Here is a 13521-nt window from a genome sequence, read left to right as displayed (position 1 = left end):
ATATATCTATATCTATATAGATACAGATATATACACACACACACACACACAGGTTGCAATGTAGTATTTTCATTTTTTCTTAGCATTTCTTTAACGTCTTGGTGCAAAAGAATACCTGCATTTGTGTGTAAAGAAATGTTACATATATACTAAAAACAGTTGGAAAAAAGAACTACAAATTTGGAAAGGAATTTATTCATGTTCTTACTCATAGATGGAGTACATGGTTTAAAAAACACTGAGGAAACAGATATGAGGCGGCTGTATCAACATAAAAACATTAATACAGTTAAAAATGAATAAAAAGTTGCACGCTTAAACTTATTTCTCTACAGTTTGTACAATTAATCCATGTAACAATAGGTTCTCTCTTAATATAGTAGTTAATTAAAATATCTTTACATAAAAATACATTTTTAAGTACTCTCCGGTGGAAGTCTGTTGTGGCTTATGTTTCTATATGACACAACCATAAAGCAGCCCACAGAATATACAAATATGTCTTTGATAAGTGAATGTTGGCTCCCACAATGGCCTGTTAAGTTATTGCAAAAATAATTTACTGCATAATATGTCAGATTAGAACATGTTATAAGCACAAAACTGAAGGGGAAACAATAAAAACAAAAATTAAAAAACAAATACTAAATTAAGTTAAAGGATATTTCTTACTATACTATATAATTGTATAATGTTGCGTTTGATTGCAAAAGAAAACCCACCAAGAAAAAAAGAAAGAAAGAAAAAGAGAGAATAGAGTTTGATTTATTCAAAACACATTCTTTTCTTTTATTTAAGCTGTAGCGAGATTCAAATGGACAAAAGAGAAAGAAAAATATTACAGATTTGTTTTATTAATCATGAATAAACTTTATTATACACAACTCTAAATTTCAGTTGGTCTTAGTCAGATGTGTTTTTAATTAAATCCTGCAACACTGTGCTCGCTGCCATCACTTTATATCTTAGTGTGCAATTCAAATATATACTTATTACAATATTTTTCCCCCTTAACTCTCAACTCGCGTTTTTAAAATGTCTGTGATCATATTTGTCCGTTGACTTCTGTCTGGGCCTCGAACGATTCATCAGACAGGTTGGCAGCCTCCAACTGATGCTCCAGACTTTCATCATCGCCTCTATTCTGATCAACTCTTATCTTAAACTTAGTGATGAACTCATTACTGGCCAGCGCGCCCTCCTTTTTAGGGCATGTGGGCTTTGATAACAGCCGGCTTTCCAGTCGCTCTGCAAAGAAAATTCACAAAACATTTCTTATTTGGTAAGCTTGTTAACAAATTTTAGTTCAGTTTTGCTGAAAGTTATAGCATGCATCAGGTAAGAAGCAATTGGTTTTTAAAAAGCATATACATTCCCCAAAACATTTTTATTATGTGCATTTTGGAGAATAAAAGATTGTACACAATTTCCCTTTTTAAAGTAAAAAGATTATTAAGTCTAATTCTTACTTATTCAGTAGATTAAAGTATTGAAACATCATTATTCATAAAATATGCACATTACAAAATTAAAGTTATTCAAAAATTACTCAAGTACTTACTCCAATACTCACATTATTCAAGTAAATTTAATTTTTGCCAATGTAATGTCACATAAAATCTTAATCTGAATAAGGGATTTGAACCCCACTGTCACGGCCAGGGGATCAGCAGGCCGCTGACTAGTAGTGTTCTCTCTCTTGCTCTCTCTCTCTCTCTTGCTCTCTCTCTCGCTCTCTCGCCAGGGCGGAACTCATGGTGGGTTCACGCCCTCGGCCCACGCCCCTCTGAAGAGGAAACACCTGGGCCTCATCAGTGCAGCCAGCATTTAAGCCAGGGAGTGGCTTCTACTCATCGCTGGATCGTTGTGTGTGACTCGCGTCAGTGCAGCCCGGCTCTGAGCAAGTTCTCTTTTGCTTCCCTGTGCAAAACCTCTAACGTGTGTTTCCTTCTGTACATAGATCCCCTGGACCCGACTCTGCATTCCCCGAGCGGATTCCCTTTTTGTGTGAGTGTTTGGAGAGAGAGTCAGAAGAGGAGCAAGTGTCTTTTCCCTACCTGGATTTCCCCGGAGCCTTTTCCCTGTCACCGCTTTGTATATAGCACTATCCCCTGCACTGTTTGTATATACACCTGGTGGAACTGTAATAAATACTGACTGTGCCTCTGAGTCCTGCGTGTGAGTCCTCAAGCGAACCGTGACACCCACACAGATGAGAGCTTAGCAGTGAAGCTCTCTCTTAAAATTTGAGTTATAAAGTCAGAAGTTATCACTGACAGAGATCCATGTTCTTTTAACATAAGAAAGAATATTTGCTGAAATTGACATTAATCCAAGCCCTTAAAACGCCATTTTGGATTAAGCATTTCCTTTTAGAAAAGTCTTCAATGAGCAGGAAGCTCCAGTACTGAAAAAGAAGCCAACATCAACTGCTAAACGTGCTAAAAGTAAGTAAGTCCCCGTAGACTCCTATGATCAAAACACATACAGTATAAAAGTTATAGGTTACAGATCTGAAAAGTAAAACAAATGTCAAAGTGCAAAAAGACTTATGGTCCCATAGAAGTCTATTCCATTTGCCTGGAATTAGGTGAACACCTTTGTGACAAATTTAATGGCTCAGTCATTTGTTTCATGTCATATTTAATAAAAGACTGACATGGTGGCATGTTGAATTGTCCATTTTGCACATATTTGGTCATTCTAAGCGTCAGAAGGGGAAAGATCATTCTGGGAATGCCTACTGGCGAAGGACGTGTGACTGACAAGTCCAGTGTGTGAAGTTTAACTACAGTCTAAGGAGCTTGGAAAGAAAAGCATCTGGACTTCTTTAAGTTTCTTGAAGATGTTTCACCTCTCATCTGAGAAGCTTCTTCAGTTCAGAATTTCTTCAGAGAACTGAAGAAGCTTCTTGAATGAGAGGTGAAACATCTTCAAGAAACTTAAAGAAGTCCAGATGCTTTTCTTTCCAAGCTCCTTAGACTACGATGACCTGAACGACTGAGAACCTTAACAGACAGTTCTTCCCTTCATTCATCATGCCTGATTTCAAAACACCAAGATGGCAGTCGTGAAAACACTCATCTTGAGTCTTCATGGGACTACGGTGAGATCAGTTATGCCTCTTATGATGCTGTCCCAGACTTCAAAGCAGTATAAAACATGTTTGCAGCCTGTAACAACTGTGCATGCGGTTATTTTTCGTTTTAAGATTTCCGTGTTTAAATCATAATAAGATTTAGTTTTCATTTTAATTAACTTGAGGTGAGTCAGATTCTTTCATTCAAGTCACTGAATGAATCTCTTGACATGTTTGGGGGTAGGTGCCTTTTGTAGCATTTTAATGCAATTATCTGACAGATTATATGGTCTACACTGTTATTAACTATACTAACACTCTGTTCCAGAAGTCTGTGCTGCAAAGAGGCAAAGTGAATACGGCACCTGCAGGAGTAATGGGGGTCATCAGTCGGTTCAGCTGGATGTTCCAGTGCCGTACATGTTGACTGGCATTCCTCAGCCTCTCCTGAACCTCCTGGAAACAAAAATCATGCAGGCATCCTCATCAGTGTTGTTTTAGAAGAGCACTAAATAAGATGCTGCTCACAAAGCCAGTCAAAACAAACTTGTTCACCTCCAGACGCTGGTGGCTTCTTTGGCGAGATGCCTGCAGATCCTGGAGCTCCTGAGAGGCAGAGTTGAGGGCTGAGGGGGTGTCCTCATCGGGACTGCCATCTGACAGCTCCTGTATGGGGCTGAGGTTTTGCATTGTACGTTGCTGCTCCTGGAGGAGCTGGAAATGTTTCCTCTTTTCATCTTCAGCCTGCAGCAACCTGAAGGAGGGGGAAAAGGGAAGAAGCAACTGAAAATGTTAATACTTCTCATGGATATATCAGATCTCCATCACAAATAAAATAATAAAGGGCCATAATAAGAGTTAGAAATCCATTGTTACCGCTCAAGCTCCAGTCTGGCCCTCTCCTCCTCCAGCCGAGCCTGGATCTCCATATTAAGGGCAACTTCCAGCTGCTGCTGTGTCAGCTCCAGCTCCCTGATCCTCTTCTTCTGTTGTTCAGCCTCCTTTTCCTTCACCTGCATCTCAGCCTGCATGCTGTCTTTTATCTATGCACACACACAGCTACATAAACAGATGCACCAACAGAGCGGTATGAACTGACCTATTCCTGAATCACCTTTTCCTGGACTGTCATAACCATTTTTCCAAATCATTAAAGACTAGGTTGAAGCCGTTGTTATGTTTTATTGATTGTTTGGCTTTAGGTTTTCCAGTTTTCCAGCTGCTGCTGTTTAATGTTTGCCTGGGAAAAGAAATTTCAGTTAGTGTGGGAAGTTTGGTTAAGCTGGTGGAAAACAATACTGTTACACTGACCTTTTGGATAAGATTGTCTTACCTGTGGTTTCTCTGATGTGCACGACAAAACAGTCTCCAGGCAGCTTGAGTGCCCATTTAAAGGTTCCTGGTGGTACCAAGTGATTGAAGAGAGGATTGAAAAGCCATATTAGTTTATTGTAGATTGTAGTCAGTTGGCCAAGCTTGTAATGAAAAACGCTTCATTACTCGAAGCTTTCATCACAGTCCTCTTTGGTGACATCTGGTGGACAAATATATGAAGAGCAGCTTGAGTCTGCAGCTTATAATGAACTGCTTCATTATGATTGCCCACTCTGCAGAGCTGACAGCTTGTGTTTGATGTCATGTGACAGTTCTGTGTGATATCGGGCTGATATGTTGCTTTGAACATGAATTTTTGGGGGGTGAAAAAATTATGTTATCATCAATCAATCATGTGGTCAGAAGAATCTGTGCTTACCTTGCAGGAATGTTTTAAATTTACAGATTGGGAAGTTTTTATTCAGTCTTGATGCTTTGGTGGATGTTAGCTCATATGCAGTTTTTTGTAAAGACATGATTATACCCCTTAAGCGTGCTAAAGTGTACCCTAACAATAAGCCATGGGTCACCAAATGCATCAAATCCTGTTTAAGGAAAAAGAGACAGGCTTTTAAAGAGGGGGCTGTTACTGACTTTCAGGCAGTCACCAAAGACTTGAAAATCGAGCTCTTGAAAGCAAAACAGATCTACAAAAACCTTCTTGAAAGCAAATTTGCTGCAAAAAATTTTGGGTCTGCCTGGACTTGTATGAAAACCATATCAGGGTTTCAAAATCCCCAGAGCAGCAGTCAGATCATTGTAGACGGTTTTAAGTCAGACAGAGATGTGAATATGCTTTATGCTCGTTTTAGTTCTTCTGAACTGAAACAGAAACTGAAAGATACTCAACACTTCATCACTGAACTCAGCGATGTCCAAAAGGCCTTTCATACAGTTAATGTGAACAAGAGCCAGGGCCCTGATAACATTAGTGCCGCCTAATTAAATCTTGCGATAAAGAACTCAGTCCTAAATTTCAGGTTATTTTTAATAAATCCTTTCAAATACAAAATGTGCCCTCGCTTTGGAAGGAAGCTGTCGTCGTTCATGTCCCTAAATCTAGTCGTCCAAACGTCCTGAATGACTTCAGGCCTGTTGCCTCACCTGAGTTGTCATGAAAGTCTTTGAAAAAATCATCAGAAATGTGATTATGGAAGAGATTGAATATCAGCTGGATCCAATGCAGTTTGTGTACAGGCCCAACAGAGGAGTGCAGGACGCGCTTTTGACTCGACTAAATCTGATTCTTAAACATGTAGAGAGTAAAGGGACTTTTGCAAGACTTCTTTTCATTGATTTTTCTTCGGCTTTTAATACAATACAGCCCCATATTTTAATTAAAAGACTTTTAGAGGAGTTTGAAATCAGGAAAAACCTGGTTTGCTGGATTTTAGATCTTTTAACTGACAGGTCACAAAGAGTGAGAATAAATGGGGTTCTGTCTGACCCAGTGTTCTCCTCCACAGCTTCTCCTCCAGGGTGTCTCTTATCGCCCTTATTATTCATTCTCTTTACAAACATGTGCCAGAGCAGATATGAAAACAGGGCCATCATTAAATTTACAGATGACTTTGTTATTGTCAGCTTACTGAAAGAGGGTGAAACTCACCACGGTCCAATCATTGATGACTTTGTTCAGTGGTGGGAGGAGTCTTATCTCCAATTGAACATATCTAAAACAAAAGATATGGTTATTGGTTTTAGGAAACAACAAAATGGGCACAGAGTCACTTTAATTAAAGGTCAGAAAATAGAGCAAGTGCAATCATATAAATATCTTGGGACCATAATCAATGAAAAACTGAACTTTTATTGCAAATCGGTCTGTAAAAAGGGTCACCAGTGCCTTTACTGCCTCAGGAAACTTGCTCATTTCCACATTGACCGAAAGATTTTAACTTTGTTTTATTGTTCTTTTATTGAGTCTGTTTTATCTTTTTGTTTGGTGGCATGGTTCAGTCAGACCTCTGTCACAGAGAAAAATTGACTGAATTAGTTAGTGAGATGGTCCAGTCGTCTGATAGATGAGTCACAGGCCTGTTTAGACTCCCTGTATTCTAAACAGGTACCACAGATGGCTTAATCAATCCTTAAAAATGGTTCCCATCCTCTACGGGGTGGATTTAGCTTCTTTCTTCAGGACGGAGGTTTCTAGTTCCAAGATGCAGGACAAAGCATTATAAAAAAGGCTTTGTCCCTGCTGCTGTCACTGAACTCAATAAGAATTGTTTTTGATTTGATTCACTTTGTTTAATTACTAAATATGTGTTTTGTCAGGTTTCATTAGGTGTGTGTGTTTGTGAAGGGAGGCCAAATGCTATCATTGTTCTGTAAAGCAAATTTACCTGTGGGTATAAATAAAGTAACCTTAACTTAAAGCTTATAGGAGGTTGTGAGGTCACTGCCTCCACCTGATTATGTAATTAACCAGAAGACTGGTACGTTTATATATAATATACTATAAGTTATATAATTATAATTATGTGTATATCATATTTCTTATGTACATTTTAGACCTGGGAGCAGAAATGCTGATGAACTGGTTTTTATTCAGGAACAGGCAGAGCGTCCTCTCTTCCTGGCTCCATGTCTATAATTATGTCACACACTGATTCGCTCTCACAAAATCACCAAAACACAGCACAAATCCCACCAATGATTCAATTCCTTATAAATCATTGAATCAGGTACTGAAGCAGTGACGTGCTGAATGAAGCTTCAGACGTCATTGATCACGTGACTCTGTTCAGACAAACCAAGCCTCAGCACAGCGTTTCTGAAGCAGTGTGTTGATTTTTTGACACATGTGCCGGAGCTTCAGCTTCAAACGGGCCGTCACCATCAGAGTTGCTGGAACCATGTCCCACTACTGGCTACTCTGTTTTATTCTGTGTTAAGTTTTTGAATGTGAATTTTCTGTCTTAAGAATAACAAAGAAAATGTAATGAAGTGATTTTAAAGTTTAAACTTTGTGTTAAATCTTGTAAATCAGAGAGAGAGAGAGAGAGATGAGGTGTGGGCGGACATCAGATGATCAAATGTCAACAACCTGATTGGCCCAAGTGTGAAGATGTGACGTCCAGTGAGGGAAGGGGGGAGAAAGGGTGAGCAGGTATAAAAGTGAGGTGAAGAAGAGATTCGGGGTTCTTCCCTTTTGTCCTCTGTGAGATGAGCAGTTCAGAAGTTTGGATCTAAGAGGTTCACAGTTCAAATTCCAGCAGAGACGCTAAAAGGAGAACCACAGTCCAACCTGTGAATGTTTTTAACCCTTTGTGAAACAACAAAGGCATAAATATGATCATATAAATATTATCTACTGGGTCAGACTCATAGGATCAGGGATTAGAACTCCTTTTATCAGAGAGATGAAATCTACTTCCTGTACAGGGTTTTTTTGTGGGCCTACCGATCGACAGAAACTAGAGTCAATAAAAAAACTGGACATTGGCTCAATGTGTGTGTGGCACAGGGAAACAAGGACTGAGCGCTGTGTAGTCCCACATAAAGTCAGACACCTGCTCACCCTAGGTGGACCATGGCATGGTCTATATGGAGGATACAGACACTGCTGAAAACATGACTCTGTCTGGTTTAGATGATAAAATGTCTTTACTTTAGGAGGCTGTGGCTCAGAGTACATTCACATAATGCCTTTGAATAAATGTAAAAAGCTTGTTTTGCTCCTGCTTTGATTTCTTTGTCCAGGTAGAAATTTTGCTTTTTGCCTCTAAAATCTGAAACAGTTTGAAACAAAGTTTGGCGCTCTAATCCTCTCTGTGTTTGTCCTTTGGTCAGATGGTGATATTGAATGAAATATTCCAGTATTCAGTAGCTCAGCAGCTTTGTAACATGTGGTTTTGCACACTGTTCAAACCTCAGATGTTTGTGTAAACAAGTGTGGAGGACACAAACTCACGGGGGGAGGAACGACATTTACTGTTGATGTGTCTGACATTTAGTCTCCATGAGTTCTCATGAGACTGAAGAACTCTGTGATCTCTAACATGCAGCTGTATGTTTTGAAATTATGTGTCTCATTCTCTGGACTTTACTAGACAACGAGTGAAGAACATATAACGAATATCATCTTTAAAGTGATGAATAATAACTCTGCCTCTGTGTCTTCATAAAAAGATCGTACTTCTGAAAGGTCAGAGGGCAGCATCCACTCTGGTTTTACACAGTTTTGCAGGTTTAGCTCTTCTGAAGTTCAGCACCTGCTTTTTCAACCAATCAGAAGCCAGTATTGTAGAGAGTTCATATTTCTTTTCATGCAATTGAATAATTTTGAATGTTTAGGTGAATATTTATATTTAGAGTATTTTCTCGATCAGTGTCTTCAGTCCTGACCCTGAGTGCGTACATTTAAAAATAAAGTGATATAACTTCTTTTACATTACTGTGAACTTCTTGTACAGTTTGACAGCTGATTGTTGTCGTGTTTGTCATCATATGAAGATTGTTTCCTAAAGAGGACTGAACAGTCATTCAGCCTCTGGCTCCATCCATGAATCTGATGTTTGCTGTATAATATGTGCTGTTAATAGTGTAATGGAACATATAATTTGTACATATAATTTCATATGTAATTATGATGATCTTTACCCATTAAGATTTTAAATGAACGATAAACAAAGGCCAAGAAAACTGAGTTAAACTCCTGAGTCTACTATATATTTGCACCATGAAGAAATGAATTGTTTGCACCTGTAATAAATAATCAAATATATCAAATTATCATCAATTATTTAAATAAATGAACCATCGCACCAAACAAAACAACAATTCAACAGACAGTTCTATAAAACTGTGGATGATTCAAAGTGCTGCTATAACTGCACAACAAAACTGCAGTGAGAAAAGCTTTGGATGCTCAGTTTAGTTATAATGACAGTTAAACAACTAAAATACTCGATTAAGTAGGTGAGAAAAAGTTACATTTACTGGATCAGTTTAAGAACAAAATACAATTGAATGAATTACTGACATGGACACTTTGTGAAAAATTACTAAACAGTTCAGGCAAAATTTTACTAAAACCTTTAATTAAACTTGAAAGTTTGCATTTCAAGCACATCTTGATGTTTTCATTGAAAATCCACAGTGACTGTGTACACAGGAAAAACTACAAAATAATGTTTGTTTGTTTGTTTGTTTTTTTAAACACTGTGGACCGATCTGCATTTGTTATTGCTAAATGTACATATTTGTTACTATTTAATGATCATAATCTCATTTGAACATAGGTTTGATTTAGTGGAGTCAGTTGTTCCCATGCATCATTCTGTAAGTGTGAGAATGAACTAAGATTAGAAAATGTCAAAATATAAAGTGTCATTTATTTTTATTCATCACAGCATCCTAAACTTTGGCGAACTTTCTAAAATATAAAATGAACTCGCTGAGTGTTGACTGTCACATTTCAAAGGACCAAGAAAAGATAAACTATTAAACTTTAACTGGGTCAGACTTGTTACTGCATGTTGTAACCAAACATACCACACCCTGCATCATGTGATTGGCTCTTGGTTGCTCTGTAAGAATATTTCTTTAGCGCCTCCCTTCACAGATGTGTCTGTATCAGGATGGGTCTAAACAACATGGTGTAAATGCAGTTGCTAGTGAGCCTCATTTCCTGTAGGAGGTGAACAAGAGCAGAGATCTGTTTCCCTTCAGAGCACAGAGGTTGTTTCTGTTCAGAGGAAGTGAAACTGTCTGACAGTCACTGAGAGACGGTGAAACGGCACAGCACATGAATCAAATGGATCAAACAAAATTCTGCTGTTCAGTCTGTTTGGATCTACTGAAGGATCCGGTGACTATTCCCTGTGGACACAGCTACTGCATGAACTGTATTAAAAGCTTCTGGGATGAAGAGGAAAAGAAGAAAATCTACAGCTGCCCTCAGTGCAGACAGACTTTCACAGCGAGGCCTGTCCTGGTGAAAAACATATTAGTGGAAGATTTAGTGGAGGAGCTGAAGAAGACTGGACTCCAAGCTGCTCCTGCTGATCACTGCTATGCTGGACCTGAAGATGTGGCCTGTGATTTCTGCACTGGAAGAAAAATGAAAGCCTTCAAGTCCTGTTTAGTCTGTCTGGCATCTTACTGTGAGAAACACCTTCAGACTCATTATGATTCACCTACATTCAAGAAACACAAGCTGGTGGAGCCCTCCAAGAAGCTCCAGGAGAACATCTGCTCTCGTCATGATGAGGTGATGAAGATGTTCTGCCGTACTGATCAGCAGAGTATCTGTTATCTCTGCCCTGTGGATGAACATAAAGGCCACGACACAGTCTCAGCTGCAGCAGAAAGGACTGAGAGGCAGAGAGAGCTGGAGGTGAGTCGACAAAACATCCAGCAGAGAATCCAGGACAGAGAGAAAGATGTGAAGCTGCTTCAACAGGAGGTGGAGGCCATCAATCAGTCTGCTTATCAAACAGTGGAGCACAGTGAGAAGATCTTCACTGAGCTGATCCATCTCATCCAGAAAAGAAGCTCTGATGTGAAGCAGCAGATCAGATCCCAGCAGGAAACTGAAGTGAGTCGAGTCAAAGAGCTTCAGGAGAAGCTGGAGCAGGAGATCACTGAGCTGAAGAGGAAAGATGCTGAGCTGAAGCAGCTCTCACACACAGAGGATCACATCCAGTTTCTACACAACTACCCCTCACTGTCAGCACTCAGTGAGTCTACAGGCTCATCCAGCATCAATATCCGTCCTCTGAGCTACTTTGAGGATGTGACAGCAGCTGTGTCAGAGGTCAGAGATAAACTACAGGACATTCTGAGAGAGGAATGGACAAACATCTCACTGACAGTCACTGAAGTGGATGTTTTACTGTCAGATCCACAAGCAGAGCCAAAGACCAGAGCTGGATTCTTAAAATGTTCATGTGAAATCACACTGGATCCAAACACAGCACACAAAAAGCTGTTATTATCAGAGGGGAACAGAAAAGCAACATTAATGAATCAACAACAGTCTTATTCTGATCATCCAGACAGATTCACTGACTGGTTTCAGGTCCTGAGTAGAGAGAGTCTGACTGGACGTTGCTACTGGGAGGTGGAGTGGAGAGGGGGAGGAGTTTATGTAGCAGTCGCATACAAGAATATCAGCAGAAAAGGAGGGGGTAATGAATGTGTTTTTGGATGGAATGGCAAATCTTGGTCATTAGATTGTAACAACAACAGTTATACATTTCGGTACAACAACATCCAAACTCCTGTCTCAGGTCCTCGTTCCTCCAGAGTAGGAGTGTACCTGGATCACAGAGCAGGTATTTTGTCCTTCTACAGCGTCTCTGAAACCATGACTCTCCTCCACAGAGTCCAGACCACATTCACTCAGCCGCTCTATGCTGGACTGAGGGTTTATGATTATGGAGCCACTGCTGAGTTGATTAAAGTGAAATAGACTGAAGTCTTTCATATTGTGGGTTTAAATCTGTATTTTAGTTTCATTTTATTTTCTCTCCATCATTTCTGCACAGAGATCAGCTGTCAGTCAAACATTATGGGTGGTACCTCCACATCTTCTAGTTGTTCTCTTGATGTTTCTGAGTTTTTAAAGGAGATCTTTCCTGTGACTGTTTATGGAGGCTATCACTGCTCATCATCATTTTGATTTACTAAAATATTTCTCCACATGAAAATGTAAACTTCTCTATCCTCTAAATGTTTCTGGAATATTTGTATTGAAAAATGTCGACATTTCTCTTCATGAGTATGGCAGACCATGTGTGTGTGTTTGTGTTTGTTTTTGTCAAAATCATCAAAGAAATGAGGAAAAACTGTGATTTTAATGAATGAATTCATATATTGTGTTGATGTTTTATTGTGTGAATAAACTGGAAGGTTTGACTATAAATCAAACTTTGAACAAAGTCTTTTCTTCTGTCTTCATTCCAGGATCTCACTCAAATCTGATGCAGAAAATATGAAACTAATCTGAGAGAATAACTGAAGCAGTTTTCCTCCTGAAGCATCACAAAGTTCAGAGTTCATGTTTAGAGCAGAAGATTCAGCAGTCGCTCTGTGACCTTTCAACTTTCTTCACTAAAACAGCTTCATTACAGAGAAACAAGTCACATTTTCTTCATGTTCTTAAGTCCTTTCAGATGTTTTTAATGGTCCTTGAATGCAGCATCAGTGTCGCAGGTTTAAAAGGTCACTTTCTGTTGTGTTGAAAGATTTCCTTCAGATATGGTCTTTAATCAGTAAAGCCAGTGATACAGCAGTGTCATTAGCTGTGTTATTGGCACCAGGCTGTGTTTATGTATGTATTTAATTCTGTCTGAGGATGTCTTCAGCATGAAATGATCATTTGCTCAGCTGCTGTGTCTCAAACGACTCCTACAGTCTTTGCTTATGTGACCAACTTTTAAACAACCAAAACAAATTCCCCTTTCCTTGATAAAAGTCAACTTATCTCGATGCATTTTAGCTTTAAACTGCTTACAATTCTCTAGTAAATGACTGCTGTGTGAACAAAACAAACAACTATGCAGAACAGTGGAATTTGTTCTGCTTCCAGTTGATTGAGTTTTGACTCCTGGAACCGTACTGACATTAGTGGCAAAACTACTTCCCTTTTTTCTTTGCTTGGTGGAACTTGAAACTTTAAAGCTGCTTCCAGATTGTGAGTCTTGGATGTTGCCAAACACTGGATCTTATGCTACTTTCACCTGTTTTATTATGAAGGCAACCAGATCAGTGAACACTGCTCTGTGACCATTTTGTTCCTGCAGTTCATAGGCAACAACTCTCCATTTTTCCCTCAATTTGTATGGAAGTTTCATAACAATCATTCTCATATTTGAGGGCAAATCCAACTCCTTCATATAAACAACTTGCTGTGTTGGATTCGAACATCCTTGAAGAAAAAGAGAGAATGACTGTAGACCTTTCACATCCTCACTTTTAATAGGTGCCCAACTCACAATCCTCTCCATCTATGCAGAGGCAATTTTATTTCCGTTCCCAAAATGTTCTTCAAGAAGATATCTGGCTGTGGAATAGCCCTGCTCAGGAGGTAAATGCTGACAACTATGCACCAAGTCTTT

General features: G+C 39.1%; 2 protein-coding genes across 2 annotated transcripts; one reads left to right on the top strand and one right to left on the bottom strand.

The window, feature by feature from the left end:
* Window positions 1-745: 745 nt before the first annotated feature.
* On the bottom strand, window positions 746-4686 carry LOC146368141 (differentially expressed in FDCP 6 homolog). Its single transcript, XM_084913728.1, has 5 exons — window positions 4413-4686; window positions 3956-4319; window positions 3635-3833; window positions 3445-3535; window positions 746-1248 (listed from the first exon to the last, which is right to left on the bottom strand). The coding sequence occupies exons 2-5, from the start codon at window positions 4108-4110 to the stop codon at window positions 1046-1048; spliced, it is 648 nt and encodes a 215-aa protein (XP_084769854.1). The 5' UTR covers window positions 4111-4319; window positions 4413-4686; the 3' UTR covers window positions 746-1045.
* Window positions 4687-10085: 5399 nt separating this feature from the next.
* Window positions 10086-12342, top strand: LOC146368140 (tripartite motif-containing protein 16-like). Its single transcript, XM_084913680.1, has one exon. The coding sequence runs from the start codon at window positions 10206-10208 to the stop codon at window positions 11871-11873; it is 1668 nt and encodes a 555-aa protein (XP_084769806.1). The 5' UTR covers window positions 10086-10205; the 3' UTR covers window positions 11874-12342.
* The last annotated feature ends 1179 nt before the right edge of the window (window positions 12343-13521 follow it).

The sequence above is a fragment of the Perissodus microlepis genome, chromosome 18, assembly GCF_051167445.1.
Source record: "Perissodus microlepis isolate ML-2025 ecotype Zambia chromosome 18, ASM5116744v1, whole genome shotgun sequence".
Taxonomy (NCBI): Eukaryota; Metazoa; Chordata; class Actinopteri; order Cichliformes; family Cichlidae; genus Perissodus; species Perissodus microlepis.
This window is presented reverse-complemented; position numbering and strand designations above follow the sequence as displayed.

Excerpts from the sequence above, each read along its gene's own strand:
- LOC146368141 (XM_084913728.1), bottom strand. The coding sequence starts at position 4,110 with ATGCAGGCTGAGATGCAGGTGAAGGAAAAGGAGGCTGAACAACAGAAG. Across the intron at positions 3,834-3,955 it reads GCCAGACTGGAGCTTGAGCG|GTTGCTGCAGGCTGAAGATG; the intron begins GTAACAATGGAT and ends CCCCTCCTTCAG. Across the intron at positions 3,536-3,634 it reads GAAGCCACCAGCGTCTGGAG|GAGGTTCAGGAGAGGCTGAG; the intron begins GTGAACAAGTTT and ends TTTTGTTTCCAG.
- LOC146368140 (XM_084913680.1), top strand. The coding sequence starts at position 10,206 with ATGAATCAAATGGATCAAACAAAATTCTGCTGTTCAGTCTGTTTGGAT.